Source organism: Cherax quadricarinatus, chromosome 86 (assembly GCF_038502225.1).
Source record: "Cherax quadricarinatus isolate ZL_2023a chromosome 86, ASM3850222v1, whole genome shotgun sequence".
Classification (NCBI taxonomy): domain Eukaryota; kingdom Metazoa; phylum Arthropoda; class Malacostraca; order Decapoda; family Parastacidae; genus Cherax; species Cherax quadricarinatus.
The window spans coordinates 18,023,136-18,048,031 of NC_091377.1; the positions used below are offsets into that span (position 1 = coordinate 18,023,136).

Consider the following 24,896-nt stretch of genomic DNA (forward strand, 5'->3'; position numbering starts at 1 on the left):
TGTTGTGATAGAAACACAGGCCTTATCTCTAGGCTTTATTGAACATAGAATCTTCATAGTACTTCTGCAACAACAAAATATAATGACTAGTACATCTAATAATGGCTTCTACAGGGATGGTGATGTCTTGCATATGTCAAGAGAAAAGTTATAACTACAGGCCACATATTTAAACTCACCATGTAATCTGCATCGCTGATAAATGGATAAAGTAGGAGAGAATCACACACCATGTGTTGGTGCCCATGACACACACCAAACTGTTGTTGTTGTTAAGGGCCCCTAGAGGTGGTGCAGTATTATCCTGCTGCTGCTCCCCACAGGACCAGTATCACTACAATCTCCCCCTTCTAAAATATCAGAGACAGTAATCTCCCAAACTGTTAGGTGGGCGACGTACACGTCCCGACCTTCGTAGCCCTTGAGCCTCTTCACCAGGTTCGATATTTTCCAGCGGGGTTTGATTAACTGCTGGAGCAGAATCCTCTATTTCCATAGGGGTAGTCTCAAGGGGCTTTCCAGGAGAAAACGAAGCATCTTTCACATCTATTGGTGTATCTTGAGATTCCACACTAATAGGGATTTCAACTGGGGCTAAATGTCTTGTAGATACTGTAGTCTCTTCACCATTTTGGTAGCGAATGTGGGCGTAATGTGGATTAGCTTGCAGGAGCTCTACCTCTTCCACTAAAGGATCCGTCTTGTTCATCCTACGGTGACTCTTCAGGAGAACGGGTCCAGGATGACATAACCAAGTGGGCACGGAGGCTCCCGTAGAGGAACGACGTGAATAGTTGAGGAGTCTTTCATGAGGGGTTGCATTAGTAGCTGTGCACAGCAGTGATCTAATAGAGTGAAGAGCATCAGGTAGGACAGTTTGCCAGTGTTGAACAGGTAGATTGCGCGACTTTAATGTCATTGTAACTGCCTTCCATATAGTACCATTGAACCGCTCCACTTGACCATTGCCTTGAGGGTTGTAGCTTGTTGTTCTGCTGCAGGCAATACCTTTGCTAGCCAAAAACTCCTGAAGTTCGTTACTCATGAACGAGGATCCCCTGTCTGAATGGATATAAGCTGGCATACCAAAAATAGAGAACAACTGTGAAAGACAACTAATAACAGTTGAAGCAGCCATATTTGCACAGGGGAATACAAAGGGAAACCTTGAATATTCATCTACTATGTTAAGGAAATACCTATTCTGATTTGTGCTTGGTAGAGGTCCTTTGAAATCTATATTCAATCTTTCGAAAGGCTGGGTGGATTTTATGAGATGAGTCTTCTCTGGCTGATGAAAGTTTGGCTTGCACTCTGCACATACTCTGCATGCTCTGATCACTTGTCGCACATCTTCCACTGAGTAGGGCATGTTCTTTGATTTGACAAAATGGTACAGGCGTGTAACTCCTGGGTGACACAAAGCCTTGTGGAGAGCTGAGAGTGATTGCAAATCATGACATGCTGCTCCACAGTGGGACCTAGAGAATGCATCAGGTGAGATGTTCTCTTGACCCGGTCGGTACAGAATATCAAAGTCATAACACGATAGTTCCATCCTCCAGCGTAATATCTTGTCATTCTTTATCCTACTTTTGTGCCTCTTGTCGAACATATACATCACGGACCGTTGGTCAGTCCTTATGGTGAAATGTCTACCAGTTAAATAATGCCTCCAGTGGCGAACTGCTTCTATGATGGCCTGGGCTTCCTTTTCTACAGCAGCATAACATTTCTCTGATCCTTGAAAAGTTCTCGAAAAGAAGGCTACTGGTCGTCCTGCCTGAGATAAGACTGCAGCAATGGCAATGTCAGATGCATCCGTTTCCACTTCGAATGGTAGGGACTCATCAATGGCTTGAACTACTGAGTTTTCAATGTCCTGTTTGAGAGTATGGAAAGCGGCTTCTGCTTCCTTTGTCACAGGAAATGTGGTAGCACTCAATGGGCGGACTTTACTTGAATAGTTGTAGATCCATTGTGAGTAATAAGCAAAGAGACCAAGAGTTCTTCGGAGTGACTTTTTGTCTTGAGGCATTGGAAGTTCCCGTAGAGGTCGTAGTCGTTCAGGGTCTGGGAATATTGAACCTCCTTCCACTACATAACCAAGGATGCTAAGCCTTTTAGTTGAAAAAGTGCACTTTTCCTCATTGTAACTGATATTTTTCTTCTTGGCGGCTTCCAAAAACTTATCAAGGTTTGCATCATGTTCCTCCTGGGTCTTGCCACAAATGGTAACATTATCTAAATACGCGTAGGTTCCCATGAGTTGCTCTTCCTGAATGAGTGAATCCATAATTCGTTGGAAGCAGGCTACCCCATTGGTGACTCCAAAAGGGACTCTGGTAAACTGATACAGGCCATCACTAGCCTGAAACGCTGTGTATGGTTTATCTTCATTCCTTATAGGGACTTGATGATAGGCACTCTGCAGATCAATTGTGCTAAACACGTAGTACTGAGCAATTTTGTTCACTGTATCGTCAATTCGAGGTAGAGGGTACCCATCAAGAAGTGTAAATTTGTTGATTGTCTCAGAGTAATCGATAGCCAGTCTCCGTTTCCTATAACCATCTTTAACAACAACAACCTGTGCACGCCAAGGGGAATCACTCGGTTCTATAATACCCTCCTTCAGCAGCCTCTGAGTTTCTTTCTCAATGAACATCCGATCCTCATAAGAATAGCGGCGTGACTTAGCTGATATAGGATGGCAATCCGCGGTAAGATTTGCAAACAGCTTTGGTGGGTCTACCCTTAAAGTGCTAAGTCCACAGACAACAAGAGGAGGCAGTTCACCTCCATATGTTAAGGTGACACTACCATGCAGCTTCTGAAAGTCCTGACCAAGGATAACATCAGAGCACAGTTGTGGCAGAATAGCTAAATGTACATCTTGATAATCCTTTCCATTAACTCTGAGATTTACCTTACAAAACCCTAAGGTCTGAATAGAGAGAGATGTTGATGCCATGGAAACGGTACCTGATGAGTGATGTAGAGTCAAGGAGAGCCGTTTAACTAAGTCAAGGTTGATGAAACTCTCTGAGCTGCCACTATCAATAAGACCATCTACTTCTGTTCCTTTGATGAATACTTTCACAACTGCCTTTGACAGTGAATTTGGAGTAGCCGCAGAAGTCACTGTTGCTAGAGTCGCATGATCACTGGAATGTGTGGAGGCACTAGCTCTTGTTGATGCATTAGCACGACATACTTTAGCAAAGTGACCTTTCTTGTGGCATTTATGGCACATTGCTTCACGAGCAGGACACTTTGGACGTGGATGTCTTGAAAAACCACAAAAGAAACACACCGTACCTGCTGCTGCTGTCACTGAGGCAGGTTCCCCAGTAACTTCATTGCAAGAGTCTTGGTCAGGAATTGCAGCACTTACCACTCGAGAAGGCTGAGTGGTACTGTATACTTCAGAATTCTTCTGGGCTGAATCTAGAGCTCTTGCCTGGTCAAAGGCAGCGGCTAAGTCGAGAGTTTTATTCTCCAATAAACGCTGCCTTATTATTGGTGATTGCAGGCCACTGATAAAAGCATCCCTGATGGACTCTTCACAATACTGAGCAGCTGTCACTGCTTGGAAGTGACAGTCCTTACCTAAAATTTTCAGTGCTTGAAAGTATTCCTCTAAGGACTCATCAATCTGCTGGCGGCGAGTTGCAAGGCGATAGCGTGCAAAGATTTCATTTGTAGGTTTAATATACTGAGACTTGAGGGTTTTGATAGCATCTTCGTAGGTATTACACTCAGAAATAGCCTCATATATCTTAGGTGACACAAAATTGATGAGCAGACTTAGTTTATCTAGATCTTCTTTAGGAAGGGCTCCCAAGAAGTTTTCGAAAGTCTTAAACCAGTGCTTCCATTCCTGAGCAGCCGTTGATAAGCTGGGGTCACAGTCTAGCCTCTCAGGTTTCAGTAAACGCTCCATGTTGTGATGTAGTCTAGCGCAGGATCACCACCAGGTAGCCCAGGATTCTATGTTCAATAAATTGTTGTGATAGAAACACAGGCCTTATCTCTAGGCTTTATTGAACATAGAATCTTCATAGTACTTCTGCAACAACAAAATATAATGACTAGTACATCTAATAATGGCTTCTACAGGGATGGTGATGTCTTGCATATGTCAAGAGAAAAGTTATAACTACAGGCCACATATTTAAACTCACCATGTAATCTGCATCGCTGATAAATGGATAAAGTAGGAGAGAATCACACACCATGTGTTGGTGCCCATGACACACACCAAACTGTTGTTGTTGTTAAGGGCCCCTAGAGGTGGTGCAGTATTATCCTGCTGCTGCTCCCCACAGGACCAGTATCACTACAATCTCCCCCTTCTAAAATATCAGAGACAGTAATCTCCCAAACTGTTAGGTGGGCGACGTACACGTCCCGACCTTCGTAGCCCTTGAGCCTCTTCACCAGGTTCGATATTTTCCAGCGGGGTTTGATTAACTGCTGGAGCAGAATCCTCTATTTCCATAGGGGTAGTCTCAAGGGGCTTTCCAGGAGAAAACGAAGCATCTTTCACATCTATTGGTGTATCTTGAGATTCCACACTAATAGGGATTTCAACTGGGGCTAAATGTCTTGTAGATACTGTAGTCTCTTCACCATTTTGGTAGCGAATGTGGGCGTAATGTGGATTAGCTTGCAGGAGCTCTACCTCTTCCACTAAAGGATCCGTCTTGTTCATCCTACGGTGACTCTTCAGGAGAACGGGTCCAGGATGACATAACCAAGTGGGCACGGAGGCTCCCGTAGAGGAACGACGTGAATAGTTGAGGAGTCTTTCATGAGGGGTTGCATTAGTAGCTGTGCACAGCAGTGATCTAATAGAGTGAAGAGCATCAGGTAGGACAGTTTGCCAGTGTTGAACAGGTAGATTGCGCGACTTTAATGTCATTGTAACTGCCTTCCATATAGTACCATTGAACCGCTCCACTTGACCATTGCCTTGAGGGTTGTAGCTTGTTGTTCTGCTGCAGGCAATACCTTTGCTAGCCAAAAACTCCTGAAGTTCGTTACTCATGAACGAGGATCCCCTGTCTGAATGGATATAAGCTGGCATACCAAAAATAGAGAACAACTGTGAAAGACAACTAATAACAGTTGAAGCAGCCATATTTGCACAGGGGAATACAAAGGGAAACCTTGAATATTCATCTACTATGTTAAGGAAATACCTATTCTGATTTGTGCTTGGTAGAGGTCCTTTGAAATCTATATTCAATCTTTCGAAAGGCTGGGTGGATTTTATGAGATGAGTCTTCTCTGGCTGATGAAAGTTTGGCTTGCACTCTGCACATACTCTGCATGCTCTGATCACTTGTCGCACATCTTCCACTGAGTAGGGCATGTTCTTTGATTTGACAAAATGGTACAGGCGTGTAACTCCTGGGTGACACAAAGCCTTGTGGAGAGCTGAGAGTGATTGCAAATCATGACATGCTGCTCCACAGTGGGACCTAGAGAATGCATCAGGTGAGATGTTCTCTTGACCCGGTCGGTACAGAATATCAAAGTCATAACACGATAGTTCCATCCTCCAGCGTAATATCTTGTCATTCTTTATCCTACTTTTGTGCCTCTTGTCGAACATATACATCACGGACCGTTGGTCAGTCCTTATGGTGAAATGTCTACCAGTTAAATAATGCCTCCAGTGGCGAACTGCTTCTATGATGGCCTGGGCTTCCTTTTCTACAGCAGCATAACATTTCTCTGATCCTTGAAAAGTTCTCGAAAAGAAGGCTACTGGTCGTCCTGCCTGAGATAAGACTGCAGCAATGGCAATGTCAGATGCATCCGTTTCCACTTCGAATGGTAGGGACTCATCAATGGCTTGAACTACTGAGTTTTCAATGTCCTGTTTGAGAGTATGGAAAGCGGCTTCTGCTTCCTTTGTCACAGGAAATGTGGTAGCACTCAATGGGCGGACTTTACTTGAATAGTTGTAGATCCATTGTGAGTAATAAGCAAAGAGACCAAGAGTTCTTCGGAGTGACTTTTTGTCTTGAGGCATTGGAAGTTCCCGTAGAGGTCGTAGTCGTTCAGGGTCTGGGAATATTGAACCTCCTTCCACTACATAACCAAGGATGCTAAGCCTTTTAGTTGAAAAAGTGCACTTTTCCTCATTGTAACTGATATTTTTCTTCTTGGCGGCTTCCAAAAACTTATCAAGGTTTGCATCATGTTCCTCCTGGGTCTTGCCACAAATGGTAACATTATCTAAATACGCGTAAGTTCCCATGAGTTGCTCTTCCTGAATGAGTGAATCCATAATTCGTTGGAAGCAGGCTACCCCATTGGTGACTCCAAAAGGGACTCTGGTAAACTGATACAGGCCATCACTAGCCTGAAACGCTGTGTATGGTTTATCTTCATTCCTTATAGGGACTTGATGATAGGCACTCTGCAGATCAATTGTGCTAAACACGTAGTACTGAGCAATTTTGTTCACTGTATCGTCAATTCGAGGTAGAGGGTACCCATCAAGAAGTGTAAATTTGTTGATTGTCTCAGAGTAATCGATAGCCAGTCTCCGTTTCCTATAACCATCTTTAACAACAACAACCTGTGCACGCCAAGGGGAATCACTCGGTTCTATAATACCCTCCTTCAGCAGCCTCTGAGTTTCTTTCTCAATGAACATCCGATCCTCATAAGAATAGCGGCGTGACTTAGCTGATATAGGATGGCAATCCGCGGTAAGATTTGCAAACAGCTTTGGTGGGTCTACCCTTAAAGTGCTAAGTCCACAGACAACAAGAGGAGGCAGTTCACCTCCATATGTTAAGGTGACACTACCATGCAGCTTCTGAAAGTCCTGACCAAGGATAACATCAGAGCACAGTTGTGGCAGAATAGCTAAATGTACATCTTGATAATCCTTTCCATTAACTCTGAGATTTACCTTACAAAACCCTAAGGTCTGAATAGAGAGAGATGTTGATGCCATGGAAACGGTACCTGATGAGTGATGTAGAGTCAAGGAGAGCCGTTTAACTAAGTCAAGGTTGATGAAACTCTCTGAGCTGCCACTATCAATAAGACCATCTACTTCTGTTCCTTTGATGAATACTTTCACAACTGCCTTTGACAGTGAATTTGGAGTAGCCGCAGAAGTCACTGTTGCTAGAGTCGCATGATCACTGGAATGTGTGGAGGCACTAGCTCTTGTTGATGCATTAGCACGACATACTTTAGCAAAGTGACCTTTCTTGTGGCATTTATGGCACATTGCTTCACGAGCAGGACACTTTGGACGTGGATGTCTTGAAAAACCACAAAAGAAACACACCGTACCTGCTGCTGCTGTCACTGAGGCAGGTTCCACAGTAACTTCATTGCAAGAGTCTTGGTCAGGAATTGCAGCACTTACCACTCGAGAAGGCTGAGTGGTACTGTATACTTCAGAATTCTTCTGGGCTGAATCTAGAGCTCTTGCCTGGTCAAAGGCAGCGGCTAAGTCGAGAGTTTTATTCTCCAATAAACGCTGCCTTATTATTGGTGATTGCAGGCCACTGATAAAAGCATCCCTGATGGACTCTTCACAATACTGAGCAGCTGTCACTGCTTGGAAGTGACAGTCCTTACCTAAAATTTTCAGTGCTTGAAAGTATTCCTCTAAGGACTCATCAATCTGCTGGCGGCGAGTTGCAAGGCGATAGCGTGCAAAGATTTCATTTGTAGGTTTAATATACTGAGACTTGAGGGTTTTGATAGCATCTTCGTAGGTATTACACTCAGAAATAGCCTCATATATCTTAGGTGACACAAAATTGATGAGCAGACTTAGTTTATCTAGATCTTCTTTAGGAAGGGCTCCCAAGAAGTTTTCGAAAGTCTTAAACCAGTGCTTCCATTCCTGAGCAGCCGTTGATAAGCTGGGGTCACAGTCTAGCCTCTCAGGTTTCAGTAAACGCTCCATGTTGTGATGTAGTCTAGCGTAGGATCACCACCAGGTAGCCCAGGATTCTATGTTCAATAAATTGTTGTGATAGAAACACAGGCCTTATCTCTAGGCTTTATTGAACATAGAATCTTCATAGTACTTCTGCAACAACAAAATATAATGACTAGTACATCTAATAATGGCTTCTACAGGGATGGTGATGTCTTGCATATGTCAAGAGAAAAGTTATAACTACAGGCCACATATTTAAACTCACCATGTAATCTGCATCGCTGATAAATGGATAAAGTAGGAGAGAATCACACACCATGTGTTGGTGCCCATGACACACACCAAACTGTTGTTGTTGTTAAGGGCCCCTAGAGGTGGTGCAGTATTATCCTGCTGCTGCTCCCCACAGGACCAGTATCACTACAGCAGCTAAAACAAACTTACTTAAACTGTAACGTGTCCAGAACAAGGCGCTGCGCTGGGAGGACTTCGCCACAGGCGAGTCTCTCCATGCCCAATTAGACATCCCTGCGTTGAATCTGTACTGGAAGACGCTCAGTGACAGACAGATAGACAAACTTGAGACACGACATGACTACTGGACCTCCCTCATTGACGAAGACATTCGCAGACCCACAAACCGACGCAACCTTTTCTACTCTTTGTATGATCCTACTCCTAACCCTATTTACAAATAACCTTGGATTCTCTGACAGGTACCTTGCGCTGTTCATTCTCTGACCCACGTTCGCCTTGTCTTTTGGGTTAAGACATGGCTCAATTCTACACTCCTCGGCCCGGTGGCCTGGTGGCTAAAGCTCCCGCTTCACACACGGAGGGTCCGGGTTCGATTCCCGGCGGGTGGAAACATTTCGACACGTTTCCTTACACCTGTTGTCCTGTTCACCTAGCAGCAATTAGGTACCTGGGTGTTAGTCGACTGGTGTGGGTCGCATCCTGGGGGACAAGATTAAGGACCCCAATGGAAATAAGTTAGACAGTCCTCGATGACGCACTGACTTTCTTGGGTTATCCTGGGTGGTTAACCCTCCGGGGTTAAAAATCCGAACGAAATCTTATCTCTAGCGCTAATCTTCGTCTGTCCCGTCCTCCCCGCTCACCCCACCGGAGTCCCAACAGAAGAGCCTGAATTTCTGTTCTCAATGTCTGTCCCACGATCGCCTTAGCTGCTGGGTTAAGCCCTGGCTCTATTTCTACGACTAAGAACACTCCTCTCCAGCGCTATTCTTCGTCTGTCCCGTCTTCCTCGCTCATCCCATTTGGGATCTTACCTGAACTTGTTCGTTCGTTCATGTATTGTTTATAAAGGCTTGACAAAGCTCCTGGAGAGCGATAAAATGTCACATTAGCTGCACTTGTGTCCTTTTACTTTACATATTGTCTGTAATTCTACCAACATATATACTAGCTGACATCAATTACATACTACTGTATAGAAAGCCCCTTGTTATGCAAAGCATTTCGGGGAAATTAGGTCTTTGTCCCAGGATGCGACCCACACCAGTCAACTAACTCCCATGTACCCATTTTACTGATGGGTTAACATAAACAACCGGTGTAAGAAACACGCCCAATGTTTCTACCCGCACTGGGAATCGAACGCAGACCCTCACTATGTGAAGCGAGAGCTTTAGCGATTAGGCCACGGGGCATCATGTGTAAACATTGGTTGTAGTGGGAAATTTTGTGAATAATCGGGCGTTCTCGGAGGCCAAAATGAAGTGCTTCGGCCTGAATTTGAAAAAGGAACCCATGTTAATGTCCCCTGCTGAAGAATTGGGACAGGAAATTTGCGAGACATCAAGAATTGTGTGTGGAGGACGAAAATAGAGGACTTCAATAAATCCTTCCCAACAACACACCTTAGCTAAGTAACGATTACCCATAATGCACAGTAGTTTTTGCGTTGGCCTTCGTAAATCCTATCTGCTAGGGTATAGTTGGGGTGTGTTCCATCAGCATTAAGTGTCTTCCAGTAATTAAACGGTAAATGTTAATACCAATTATATTTGTTGTTCCCACCAAGCCTAATCCTATAAAGTCCACTAAACTTCAATGTACAAGAGTAGCTGGTCTTAATTTCATAATCATTAATTTAATGTCAGGTCTAGCTTTACGTGAGTGTTGAAGAAGTGGGCAGTTGAAGGAGTCGCAGTTCAGTGACCTACTGTGACTTAAGTCCCACTTACCTCGACCAAATTACTTGCAGGTAATAATTCAGGTAATGCTCAGTAAGTCTCCTGCAGGTGATTTGCTAATAATAATACATATAATAATTTTCACACCAAAAAAAGTCAAAGTGACTTATTTCCATTGGGATAAGTAGGTACCTGTGTGTTAGTCACCTTACACCTGCTGCCAATGTTCACCTAGCAGTAAGTATTTTCCAAAACAATTGAGGCATAAATAGTTCATAAAAAAAAGTAGAGGCAGTCGAGATCAGAATTTTAGAGTAAGATTCAGCGCTCAGAAACGCCAGGAGGATCTAGACATCCAAGAATCCGAGAATCCGAGAATCCGAGAATCCGGATTGAATCCGCGAACGAGTCGGCGGACGCAGCTAAGTGTTGTCACCGTCATATTGAAGTTTATTATATGTTAGTGTTGTATAGTGTAGTAGTGCTTCATTAACTGTGTAGTGGTGCTTCATGACCTGTGTGGTGTGTAATGGTGCTTCATAACCTGTGTGGTGTGTAATGGTGCTTCATAACCTGTGTGGTGTGTGTAATGGTGCTTCATGACCTGTGTGGTGTGGGTAATGGTGCTTCATGACCTGTGTGGTGTGGGTAATGGTGCTTCATAACCTGTGTGGTGTGTAATGGTGCTTCATGACCTGTGTGGTGTGGGTAATGGTGCTTCATAACCTGTGTGGTGTGTAATGGTGCTTCATAACCTGTGTGGTGTGTGTAATGGTGCTTCATGACCTGTGTGGTGTGGGTAATGGTGCTTCATGACCTGTGTGGTGTGGGTAATGGTGCTTCATAACCTGTGTGGTGTGTAATGGTGCTTCATGACCTGTGTGGTGTGTGTAATGGTGCTTCATGACCTGTGTGGTGTGGGTAATGGTGCTTCATAACCTGTGTGGTGTGGGTAATGGTGCTTCATGACCTGTGTGGTGTGGGTAATGGTGCTTCATGACCTGTGTGGTGTGGGTAATGGTGCTTCATAACCTGTGTGGTGTGTAATGGTGCTTCATGACCTGTGTGGTGTGTGTAATGGTGCTTCATGACCTGTGTGGTGTGGGTAATGGTGCTTCATAACCTGTGTGGTGTGTAATGGTGCTTCATGACCTGTGTGGTGTGGGTAATGGTGCTTCATGACCTGTGTGGTGTGGGTAATGGTGCTTCATAACCTGTGTGGTGTGTAATGGTGCTTCATGACCTGTGTGGTGTGGGTAATGGTGCTTCATGACCTGTGTGGTGTGGGTAATGGTGCTTCATAACCTGTGTGGTGTGTAATGGTGCTTCATGACCTGTGTGGTGTGTGTAATGGTGCTTCATGACCTGTGTAGTGTGGGTAATGGTGCTTCATAACCTGTGTGGTGTGTGTAATGGTGCTTCATAACCTGTGTGGTGTGTGTAATGGTGCTTCATAACCTGTGTGGTGTGTGTAATGGTGCTTCATGACCTGTGTAGTGATGCTTCATAACCTGTGTGGTGTGTAATGGTGCTTCATGACCTGTGTGGTGTGTGTAATGGTGCTTCATGACCTGTGTGGTGTGGGTAATGGTGCTTCATAACCTGTGTGGTGTGTGTAATGGTGCTTCATAACCTGTGTAGTGATGCTTCATGACCTGTGTGGTGTGTGTAATGGTGCTTCATAACCTGTGTAGTGGTGCTTCATGACCTGTGTGGTGTGTGTAATGGTGCTTCATGACCTGTGTGGTGTGTGTAATGGTGCTTCATAACCTGTGTAGTGGTGCTTCATGACCTGTGTGGTGTACCTGGAGTTTACCTGGAGAGAGTTCCGGGGGTCAACGCCCCCGCGGCCCGGTCTGAGACCAGGCCTCCTGGTGGATCAGAGCCTGATCAACCAGGCTGTTGCTGCTGGCTGCACGCAAACCAACGTACGAGCCACAGCCCGGCTGGTCAGGAACCGACTTTAGGTGCTTGTCCAGTGCCAGCTTGAAGACTGCCAGGGGTCTGTTGGTAATCCCCCTTATGTATGCTGGGAGGCAGTTGAACAGTCTCGGGGCCCCTGACACTTATTGTATTGTCTCTTAACGTGCTAGTGACACCCATGCTTTTCATTGGGGGGATGTTGCATCGTCTGCCAAGTCTTTTGCTTTCGTAGTGAGTGATTTTCGTGTGCAAGTTCGGTACTAGTCCCTCTAGGATTTTCCAGGTGTATATAATCATGTATCTCTCCCGCCTTTGTTCCAGGGAATACAGGTTTAGGAATCTCAAGCGCTCCCAGTAATTGAGGTGTTTTATCTCCGTTATGCGCGCCGTGAAGGTTCTCTGTACATTTTCTAGGTCAGCAATTTCACCTGCCTTGAAAGGTGCTGTTAGTGTGCAGCAATATTCCAGCCTAGATAGAACAAGTGACCTGAAGAGTGTCATCATGGGTTTGGCCTCCCTAGTTTTGAAGGTTCTCATTATCCATCCTGTCATTTTTCTAGCAGATGCGATTGATACAATGTTATGGTCCTTGAAGGTGAGATCCTCCGACATGATCACTCCCATTTCTTTGACGTTGGTGTTTCGCTCTATTTTGTGGCCAGAATTTGTTTTGTACTCTGATGAAGATTTAATTTCCTTGTGTTTACCATATCTGAGTAATTGAAATTTCTCATCGTTGAACTTCATATTGTTTTCTGCAGCCCACTGAAAGATTCGGTTGATGTCCGCCTGGAGCCTTGCAGTGTCTGCAATGGAAGACACTTGTCATGCAGATTTGGGTGTCATCTGCAAAGGAAGACACGGTGCTGTGGCTGACGTCCTTGTCTATGTCGGATATGAGGATGAGGAAAAAGATGGGAGCAAGTACTGTGCCTTGTGGAACAGAGCTTTTCACCGTAGCTGCCTTGGACTTTACTCTGTTGACTACTACTCTCTGTGTTCTGTTAGTGAGGAAATTATAGATCCATCGACCGACTTTTCCTGTTATTAGTTTAGCACGCATTTTGTGAGCTATTACGCCATAGTCACACTTGTCGAAGGCTTTTGCAAAGTCTGTATATATTACATCTGCATTCTTTTTATCTTCTAGTGCATTTAGGACCTTGTCGTAGTGATCCAATAGTAGAGACAGACCGGAGCGACCTGTTCTAAACCCATGTTGCTCTGGGTTGTGTAACTGATGGGTTTCTATATTGGTGGTGATCTTGCTTCTTAGGACCCTTTCAAAGATTTTTATGATATGGGATGTTAGTGCTGTCAGTCTGTAGTTCTTTGCTGTTGCTTTACTGCCCCCTTTGTGGAGTGGGGCTATGTCTGTTTTTAGTAACTGTTGGACGACCCCCGTGTCCATGCTCCCTCTCCATAGGATGGAAAAGGCTAGTGATAGGGGCTTCTTGCAGTTCTTGATGAACATGAAGTTCCATGAGTCTGGCCCTGGGGCAGAGTGCATGGGCATGCCATTTATCGCCTGCTCGAAGTCATTTGTTGTCAGGATAACATCGGATAGGCTTGTGTTAACCAAATTTTGTGGCTCTCTCATAAAAAATTCATTTTGATCTTCGACTCTCAGTCTGGTTAGCGGCTTGCTAAAAACTGAGTAATATTGGGACTTGAGTAGCTCAATTATTTCCTTGCTGTCATCTGTGTAGGACCCATCTTGTATAACCCTTTGAGGGTTTTCGTCGTACTAGTACGTCTTACGCGTAGGGGTTTTTGACGTACTAGTACTCATAAATTCTAGCGACCTCAAATCTAGTGGGAGAAAGCTGGTAGGGCTTCATATGAAAGAATGGGTCTATGTGGTCAGTGTGCACAGTCTAAAAAAAATCCTGCAGCACACGGTGCATAATGAGAAAAAAAAAACTTTTTCCATTTTTTTTTAATAAATCAGCGACTTTGCAGTGTATTTTCGTATAGTATTTATTGTTGTATTCTAGTTTTCTTGGTCTCATTTTATAGAATGGAAGACATATTACTGAAATTGAGATGATTTTGACTGGTTTTACAATGAAAGGTGCCTTGAAATTGAGCTCAAAGTAGCAGAAATGTTCGATTTTTACCAAACTTCAAAAGTAAACAAATCGTGCCAAGCGTGCAATACACGTCAACTGGTGAGTCTAATATTCTTTCACAAGTGCACCAATAATATTTATACCATTTTTTACACTAATGCAGTAGTCTGCATAACAGTAAATCTTATATTTTTTGTGAGAATAAAAATTCAAAGTGGAAAGCAAAAGAATATAAGAGGGGCCTTGAGACGTGACTAATGACTAGAGGAAATGTCATTTTAGTGCCAGGAATGTCTTTCTTGTTTATTCTGGACCCTATTCCGAAATTGGCATCTTTTGAAATTTGTGTGAAATTGGCAAAATTGCTAAATTCTGACCACTGTACTGGATAGTTGAATTTATAAATGGGTGGTTTCTTGCACCCATTCGATAGAAAAAATGGAGTTCTAGCGAAATATTCATGTTTTTTGTCGACTAGTACAGTGAAATTGGCCGAAAATGGGGCTCAAAGTGGGCAAAATCGCCGATCCGTAAACATCGCCGAGACCGCTAACTTTGCGAGAGCATAATTCCGTAAGTTTTCTATCAAATTTCAAACTTTTGGTGTCGTTATGATCGGGAAAAGATTCTCTATCTTTTCATAAGAGAAAATAATTTTTTTTTTTTTTTAAATTTGGTCGACCCTGAGAACGAGTTTCGGAGAGGGCCTGTCGACCCTCAAAGGGTTAAGTAGGGGCCCAATACTGGACGTTGTTCTCGACTTAGATTTGGCATAGGAGAAGAAATACTTTGGGTTTCTTTCGATTTCATTTATGGCTTTTAGTTCTTCCCGCGATTGGTGACTCCTATAAGATTCCTTTAGCTTAAGTTCGATGCTTGCTATTTCTCTGACCAGTGTCTCCCTACGCATTTCAGATATATTGACCTCTTTTAGCCGCTCTGTTATTCTTTTCCGTCGCCTGTAAAGGGAGCGCCTGTCTCTTTCTATTTTACATCTACTCCTCCTTTTTCTTAGAGGAATAAGCCTTGTGCATACATTGAGTGCCACCGAGTTAATCTGTTCTAGGCATAAGTTGGGGTCTGTGTTGCTTAGTATATCTTCCCAGCTTATATCGGTTAGGACTTGGTTTACTTGGTCCCACTTTATGTTTTTGTTATTGAAGTAGAATTTGGTGAATGCTCCCTCGTGACTAATCTCATTATGCCGGTCTGGGGCTCCACGCATACATGTCTGAACCTCAATTTTGTTGTGATCTGAGTATATTGTTTTTGATATGGTGACATTTCTTATCAGATCATCATTGTTAGTGAAGATGAGGTCTAGTGTATTCTCCAGTCTAGTAGGCTCTATTATTTGCTGGTTTAAATTGAATTTTGTGTAGAGATTTAAAAGCTTGTGTGAGTGTGAGTTTTCATCAGAGCTGCCTCCTGGTGTTATTACTGCAACAATATTATTTGCTATATTCCTCCATTTTAGGTGCCTTAAGTTGAAATCCCCCAGGAGCAAGATGTTGGGTGCAGGAGCTGGAAGATTTTCCAGACAGTGGTCAATTTTTAACAGCTGTTCCTGGAATTGCTGGGATGTTGCATCCGGAGGCTTGTAGACTACCACAATGACAAGGTTTTGGTTCTCGATCTTTACTGCTAAAACTTCCTCTACATCATTTGAGGCATTAAGCAGTTCTGTGCAAAAAAGTGACTCTGCAATGTACAGGCCAACAACCCCCCCCCCCCCTTTTGCCTGTTCACTCTGTCACATCTGTATAGGTTGTAACCTGGGATCCATATTTCGTTGTCCAAGTGATCCTTTATGTGGGTCTCAGTGAAAGCCGCGAACATTGCCTTTGCCTCTGCAAGCAGTCCATGGATGAAAGGTATTTTGTTGTTTGTTGCTGGCTTTAGACCCTGTATATTTGCAAAGAAGAATGTCATCGGACTGGTGGTATTGTTGGTACTGGGTGTATGTAATGGTGCTTCATGACCTGTGTGGTGTATGTAATGGTGCTTCATGACCTGTGTGGCGTGTGTAGTGGTGCTTCATAACCTCTGTGGTGTGTAAGGGTGCTTCATAACCTGTGTAGTGGTGCTTCATGACCTGTGTGGTGTGTGTAATGGTGCTTCATAACCTGTGTGATGTTTACCTGGAGTTTACCTGGAGAGAGTTCCGGGGGTCAACGCCCCCACGGCCCGGTCTGTGACCAGGCCTCCTGGTGGATCAGAGCCTGATCAACCAGGCTGTTGCTGCTGGCTGCATGCAAACCAACGTTTGAGCCACAGCCCGGCTGGTCAGGAACCGACTTTAGGTGCTTGTCCAGTGACAGCTTGAAGACTGCCAGGGGTCTGTTGGTAATCCCCCTTATGTATGCTGGGAGGCAGTTGAACAGTCTCGGGCCCCTGACACTTATTGTATGGTCTCTTAACGTGCTAGTGACACCCCTGCTTTTCAATGGGGGGATGTTGCATCGTCTGCCAAGTCTTTTGCTTTCGTAGTGAGTGATTTTCGTGTGCAAGTTCGGTACTAGTCCTTCTAGGATTTTCCAGGTGTATATAATCATGTATCTCTCCCACCTGCGTTCCAGGGAATACAGATTCAGGAACCTCAAGCGCTCCCAGTAATTGAGGTGTTTTATCTCCATTATGCGCGCCGTGAAGGTTCTCTGTACATTTTCTAGGTCAGCAATTTCACCTGCCTTGAAAGGTGCTGTTAGTGTGCAGCAATATTCCAGCCTAGATAGAACAAGTGACCTGAAGAGTGTCATCATGGGCTTGGCATCCCTAGTTTTGAAGGTTCTCATTATCCATCCTTTCATTTTTCTAGCAGATGCGATTGATACAATGTTACGGTCCTTGAAGGTGAGATCCTCCGACATGATCACTCCCAGGTCTTTGACGTTGGTGTTTCGCTCTGTTTTGTGGCCAGAATTTGTTTTGTACTCTGATGAAGATTTAATTTCCTCGTGTTTACCATATCTGAGTAATTGAAATTTCTCATTGTTGAACTTCATATTGTTTTCTGCAGCCCACTGAAAGATTTGGTTGATGTCCGCCTGGAACCTTGCAGTGTCTGCAATGGAAGACACTGTCATGCAGATTCGGGTGTCATCTGCAAAGGAAGACACAGTGCTGTGGCTGACATCCTTGTCTATGTCGGATATAAGGATGAGGAACAAGATGGGAGCTAGTACTGTGCCTTGTGGAACAGAGCTTTTCACCGTAGCTGCCTCGGACTTTACTCTGTTGACGACTACTCTCTGTGTTCTGTTAGTGAGGAAATTATAGCTCCATCGACCGACTTTTCCTGTTATTCCTTTAGCACGCATTTTGTGCGCTATTACGCCATGGTCACACTTGTCGAAGGCTTTTGCAAAGTCTGTGTATATTACATCTGCATTCTTTTTGTCTTCTAGTGCATCTAGGACCTTGTCGTAGTGATCCAATAGTTGAGACAGACAGGAGCGACCTGTTCTAAACCCATGTTGCCCTGGGTTGTGTAACTGATGGGTTTCTAGATGGGTGGTGATCTTGCTTCTTAGGACCCTTTCAAAGATTTTTATGATATGGGATGTTAGTGCTATCGGTCTGTAGTTCTTTGCTATTGCTTTACTGCCCCCTTTGTGGAGGGGGCTATGTCTGTTGTTTTTAGTAACTGTGGGACGACCCCCATGTCCATGCTCCCTCTCCATAGGATGGAAAAGGCTCGTAATAGGGGCTTCTTGCAGTTCTTGATGAACACGGAGCTCCATGAGTCTGGCCCTGGGGCAGAGTGCATGGGCATGTCATTTATCGCCTGTTTGAAGTCATTTGGCGTCAGGATAACATCGGATAGGCTTGTGTTAACCAAATTCTGTGGCTCTCTCATAAAAAAATTCATTTTGGTCTTCGACTCTCAGTCTGGTTAGCGGCTTGCTAAAAACTGAGTAATATTGGGACTTGAGTAGCTCACTCATTTCCTTGCTGTCATCTGTGTAGGACCCATCTTGTTTAAGTAGGGGCCTAATACTGGACGTTGTTCTCGACTTTGATTTGGCATAGGAGAAGAAATACTTTGGGTTTCTTTCGATTTCATTTATGGCTTTTAGTTCTTCCCGCGATTCCTGTCTCCTAAAGGATTGTTTTAGCTTAAGTTCGATGCTTGCTATTTCTCTGACCAGTGTCTCCCTACGCATTTCAGATATATTGACCTTTTTGCGTAATGGTGCTTCATAACCTGTGTAGTGGTGCTTCATGACCTGTGTGGTGTGTGTAATGGTGCTTCATAACCTGTGTGGTGTGTGTAATGGTGCTTCATAACCTGTGTGGTGTGTGTAATGGTGCTTCATAACCTGTGTGGTGTGTGTAATGGTGCTTCACAACCTGTGTAGTGTGTGTAGTTGTGCTTCATAACCTGTGTGGTGTGTGTAATGGTGCTTCATAACCTGTGTGGTGTGTGTAATGGTGCTTCACAACCTGTGTAGTGTGTGTAGTTGTGCTTCATAACCTGTGTGGTGTGTGTAATGGTGCTTCATAACCTGTGTGGTGTGTGTAATGGTGCTTCACAACCTGTGTGGTGTGTGTAATGGTGCTTCACAACCTGTGTAGTGTGTGTAGTTGTGCTTCATAACCTGTGTGGTGTGTGTAATGGTGCTTCATAACCTGTGTGGTGTGTGTAATGGTGCTTCATAACCTGTGTGGTGTGTGTAATGGTGCTTCATAACCTGTGTGGTGTGTGTAATGGTGCTTCATAACCTGTGTGGTGTGTGTAATGGTGCTTCATGATCTGTGTGGTGTGTGTAATGGTGCTTCATAACCTGTGTAGTGGTACTTCATAACCTGTGTAATGGTGCTTCATAACCTGTGTGATGTGTGTAATGGTGCTTCATAACCTGTGTGATGTGTGTAATGGTGCTTCATAACCTGTGTAGTGGTGCTTCATAACCTGTGTAGTGGTGCTTCATAACCTGTGTAGTGGTGCTTCATAACCTGTGTAGTGGTGCTTCATAACCTGTGTGGTATGTGGTGGCGCTTCATAACCTGTGTAGTGGTGCTTCATAACCTGTTTGGTGTGTAATGGTGCTTCATAACCTGTGTAGTGGTGCTTCATAACCTCTGTGGTGTGTGTAATGGTGCTTCATAACCTGTGTAGTGGTGCTTTATAACCTGTGTGGTATGTGGTGGTGCTTCATAACCTTTGTATTGTGTGTAGTGGCACTTCATATCCTGTGTGGTGTGTGGTGGTGCTTCATAACCTGCATAGTATGTATAGTGGTGCTTCATAACCTGTGTGGTATGTATAGTGGTGCTTCATAACCTTTGTATTGTGTGTAGTGGCGCTTCATAACCTGTGTGGTGTGTGGTGGTGCTTCGTAACCTTTGTATTGTGTGTAGTGTCACTTCATAACCTGTGTGGTGGTGCTTCATAACCTGCATGGTATGTATAGTGGTGCTTCATAACCTGTGTGGTATGTATAGTGGTGCTTCATAACCTTGCTGGTAGTGTGATGGTGCTTCATAACCTTGCTACTGGTATACAGAAGGTCATAATCGTACATTACCACATATTGCCTGAAGGATGATCAGATCTGACCTAGTACAACCTGACCTGATCTTATATTACCTCTCCTGCTCTCGTACGACCTGACCTGACCTGTCTGACATGGATGTTCATGTCTGTCACAACACTTATATCTTGTAACTAACTGACCTGACCTGGACTTGATGAAAGTACAAGAATGCGGTAGGCTGACTTTATTTTTTGTGACCTAACTTGTTACTATGATTATCATACATAATGTAATTTACCTAAGATAACCCAAAAATTTCAGAATGACTTCCATTGTGGTCCTTGGTTTCCATTATTTTTGCTGCTTGATTAATTAATTTACTCTTCAGTCTTGACTCATCCTATGAGCTGTAGAACAGAAAAGAAAATTGATTACAGAGGTAACATTGGGTCGGTATTAGACCCTACTGGGCTTTGTTACATCATTTCAAACATTAGTTACTTTATACAGCCTCTCCTCACTTAACAGCGGAGTTCCGTTCCTGAGACCTCGTCAGTAAATGAATTCGTCGTTAAGTGAGGAGCATACTATAATGGGTTTGTGTCAACCATCTTTGATATTGTTTTAATGTCACCTTTGCACCATTTATAACATTTCTGGTATGTTTTTGAATGTTTATACAGTAGTGTACTGTATATTGTAATAAACAGAACAGAGGAAATCAGCTCTAATTCACATTATTTAGGTATGCATACTGGTCAGAGAACCCGTCGTAAGTCCGAATCATCAATAAACGAGTACACGTACGTCTCTAAGTGAGGAGAGGCTGTATATTACAATAACTTCATATAGTTCATCTGCACAATACAATATGGAGATTCAATCTCAACATAATTTTTAAGTTCTTATTACCACTTACACATTGATCATTATTGAATTGGAGTCTCATCAAATATAATTTCAGTCATCATGTTGGAACAAAATGTGGATACTGTCTCAAAATTTCAGATATCCTATTATTAACAATGAAGTGTTTTGTCATATCTTGTAAGATTTGCGTGAAGGTGTCTCTGAAATGTTGGATGTTTGGACACTAAGATGTAATGTAATAGTGTGTGGCCCTGTGTCTGTCTGGATCTGGCTGTAAGTAAGTTTATTTAGGCACATGTACACATAGTAAGTACAATTATCATATGTAGTGTAAATTACCTAGGATAACCCAAAAAATGTCAGGCACAGTGACTTATTTCCATGGTGCGCAATCCAGACACTTCTATGTTTGAGTTCATAGGCCCTGTCTCTATCCACATACAGTGGAACCTTGACTTACGAGTGTCCCAACTTAGGAGTTTTTTGAGATACGAGCCATCCCTGGGTCGATTTTTTGCTTCGAGTTACGAGACAGCTCCCCCTGCTTCCCCATCAACACAAAACCTGGACACCTCGCTTGTTTATCTATGATTTCATGCTTTAATTCCATGGAAATCATCCTCTCTTATGTCTTAGCATTGTCCTTTACACTTATTTTCTTAGGACCCATGCTTAGAAAAATGAAATTTGGCCAAATGACTGTCAAAAATGTAAGCAAAGCATGAGAGAACTACTCCCACAGCGAGGTAAACAGTGATCTGAGTTGGAAGTGTTCATTGTTACAGTGGACCCTTGGCTAACGAACGCATTGCATAACGTTTAATCCGCCTAACGAAGCGTTTGAGCGTAAAAATTTTGGCCCGCCTAATGATAAAAAATTCACCCAATGTGATTCGTCCTGAACCTGTCCGTCCAGCCTGAGCACCTCAGCTGCCCTGCCATCATTGTTTACAAGCCAGGGTGGCCGGTTTCATGCATACATTTGATACATTTTGTATTATTCCATTGTTTATAGTGCTTGTAACTGCTAAATAGTGCCAACCCTGTGGTAAAAAGGGTGAGAAATACTACCGAAATACTATCGTACCATGGCCAACTGCTGCTGCACCACCGTCAGCTGTTGCTACTCGAAGATGAGGAGAGACTGTTGTTGGTGTGGCTTAATGAGAAACAATTATCGAGAAACAGTTAACCCCAGAGGGTTAGCCACCCAGGATAACCCAAGAAAGTTAGTGAGTCATCGAGGACTGTCTAACTTATTTCCATTGGGGTCCTTAATCTTGTCCTCCAGGATGCGACCCACAGCAGTCGACTAACACCCAGGTGAACAGGAAAAAATGCCTGGAATTAGTGCTCATATTGGTGAATTTAAGGCCAGCAAAGGTTGGTTTGAGAGATTTAAGAATCATAGTGGCATACACAGTGTGATAAGGCATGGCAAAGCTGAAAAATTCCAACCCCAACAAGTGTTCAATTGTGACGAAACAAGCCTGTTCTGGAAGAAAATGCCAAACAGGACCTACATTACTCAGGAGGAAATGGCACTGCCAGGACACAAGCCTATGAAAGACAGGTTAACTTTTTTGTTTTGTTGTAATGCTAGTGGGGATTGCAAAGTGAAGCATGTACTCATGTATCACTGAATATCCCAGAGTGTTCAAGAAAAACAATGTCTCATCACTCATCAATACTCTTCAATAAAGGTAAGTGTCATTTTAACATTTATTTATATATTGTGCATGTTTCATTGTTTTCTTTGTAGGGAAATGTATATCTCATGAAAAAAAAAAAGTTTTTTTAATACTTTTGGCTGTCTGGAATGGATTAAGGCCCCACCGGGAAAAAAAAAATTGACGTCTTTTATTTATGAACCGATTACATTCATTTTTGGTGTACTATTAGAAGCTTATATAAAACCTCCTGTGCTGAAGTTTCAAAAATATCGGCCAAAAAGGAAATGAAATATGCAAAATTTACGAAAAATTACATTTGGCAGTACTCAAGTACTCAGTGGTACTTGGAAAAGTGGTTTTGACATTTTCTGCTGATAGAACACTTCTAATTCCATCATATGTAAGTCCCCAATTATATAATAAATCTTATCTTCATGCTAAAAAAAATAAAGTTTCATAACTTTTTTGACATTTTGGAAGATGTCGGTCTTGTTGCCCACACAAATCTGAAAATATTTGGGATACTTCAGAAAGGTACATGTCAACTTGTAAAGCAATCATTCTTCTATGATTGTTGTGAAAATCAAGTCAATTCATTCATAAATAAGGATGGATGGGTCATAAATAGGTAAATAACTTACTTTCGAGATATAGGCCGCAGCGCGCGGCACCCCCGCTGCCCGGGAAATAATTTTTTTCCCCGAAAAATTCGCTTTATTTTACACTTTTTGCGTGACCTACGAGTGTTTATTACAGTTAACCATTGTAAATACGTTTTCTCTCATCACTGATGAGAGAACGGACCCTCTCTTCACCTTCAGGGGAAATATCGATAGAAATTTATTCCTTGGGGCGTCATATTATGCTATATATTTTTTTTTGAGGTGTACTTTTTATGTTTATATGCTATTATTATATTGCATTATATCATAATAGATCAATTGTGATAGATAAATAAGCCTTATAATTGATATTAGCGTGGGTATGGAATATTTTGTTGGCTGGAGGTGTCGGCCATTTTGTGCACTATTCCCAGGGGTTCCCGATTGGTGCCGTGACCATATTAGCTCCGCCTGCTCGGGAATGATCTCAGATGGTGAATTTGTATTATATTAGACATAAAGATGTACGAAAACGATCAAAATAACACGGGGAAAAACGTAACAAAAACGTCAACAGAGCTGAGTCAGCGCTTCTTACGCAACATGTTGCGTCAGCGCTGTCACCATGCCTGTTATAAATGGCTGTAATTCCTTTTAGAAACATCGTACAAGGATAATAATTATACCAGCGTGTAGCCAGAAAGTTCAGCTATTTTTTGGTAACAAAAACTCAATTTTCATATATTTTCGAATTTTTTTTTGCTCCGCGCGCGGGAACCCTCGGTGGTGCCTTAACCCTTTCAGGGTCGAGAGGCCCTCTCCTAAACTCGTTCTCAGGGTCAAAAATTTTTCAGAAAAAAAAAATTGTTTTTTCTTATGAAATGATAGAGAATCTTTTCCCGATCATAATGACACCAAAAGTATGAAATTTGATGAAAAACTTACGGAATTATGCTCTCGCAAAGTTAGCGGTCTCGACGTTGTTTACGCATCAGCGATTTCACCCACTTTGAGCCTTATTTTCAGCCAATTTCAGTGTACTAGTCGACAAAAATCATATCTATTTCACTAGAACTACATTTTTTTCTATCGAATGAGTACAAGAAACCACCCATTTACTGATTTTAAGTATCCAATAAAGTGGTCAGAAATTGGCAATTTTGCCAGTTTCACACAAATTTCAGAAGATTCCAATTTCCAGAATAAGCAAGACAGACAATCCTGGCACTAAAATAACATTTTCTCTGTTCATTAGTCATGTCCCCAGGCCCCTCTTACATCTCTTTTGCTTTCCACTTTGAATTTTTATTCTCACAAAAAATAGAAGATTTACTCTTATGCAGATTACTTCATTAGTGTAGAAATGGTGTAGAAATGGTATAAATAATATCAGCACACTTGTGAAAGAATATTAGACTCACCAGTTGATGTGTATTGGATGCTTGGCATGATTTGTTTACTTTTGAAATTTGGTAAAAATCGAACATTTCTGCTACTTTGAGCTCAATTTCAAGGTACTTTTCATTATGAAACCAATCAAAATCATCTCAATAAACCCTCCCCTCAAACATCTCCTTACCAACCTTAACAGAACACATGACCATAACACAAGGCACAGATCACTCTTTGATGTTCCTCGTGTCCATCTCACGCTTTGCAAAAACTCAATGCACATAAAAGGACCTAAAATCTGGAATTCATTACCTGTGAATATAAAAGAAACACTGTCTGTTTATAAATTCAAGTCTCTTCTCAAAAATCACTTACTCACCCACAACTAAATAAATACTGAATAATTGTATCTCATAAATTGTATCTCATATATGTATCTCATATATGTATCTCATTATTGTATCTCATTATTGTATCTCATAAATGTCAACCTGTGACCCAATCAAACTTTGTTACTATTTAACTTCATTACCTAACAGAATACTCCATTCTACTGATTACACAGCAACACAGTAAATGACCATATGACCTGTCTTTGTAATACTCATTTGTACTAAATTGTTAACTATTTTACAATAATTTTTGTACCAATGAATATATCATTGCTTAGTTAATCTTAAGTTAATTTTAAGCCTGCCCACAATGCTCTGCATACAAGGGGCTTTGGCATGCTGCAAATTAATAAATAAATAAATATGTCTTCCATTCTATGAAATGAGACCAGCAAAACTAGAA

General features: G+C 42.6%; 1 protein-coding gene across 4 annotated transcripts in view; it reads left to right on the top strand.

Moving 5' to 3' along the window:
- Nucleotides 1–10,485: 10,485 nt before the first annotated feature.
- Nucleotides 10,486–24,896, top strand: part of LOC128703025 (uncharacterized) — a 174,508-nt gene continuing 160,097 nt past the window's right edge. For 2 of the 4 annotated variants that reach the window (XM_070103692.1, XM_070103695.1), the window contains exon 1: nucleotides 10,509–10,611. In XM_070103692.1, the coding sequence (XP_069959793.1) occupies nucleotides 10,600–10,611 (12 nt within the window). In that variant the 5' untranslated portion in view covers nucleotides 10,509–10,599. Of the gene's footprint in view, nucleotides 10,612–18,299; nucleotides 18,321–24,896 lie in introns of those variants that run through there. The other 2 variants (XM_070103694.1, XM_053797576.2) reach the window with 2 other exon arrangements.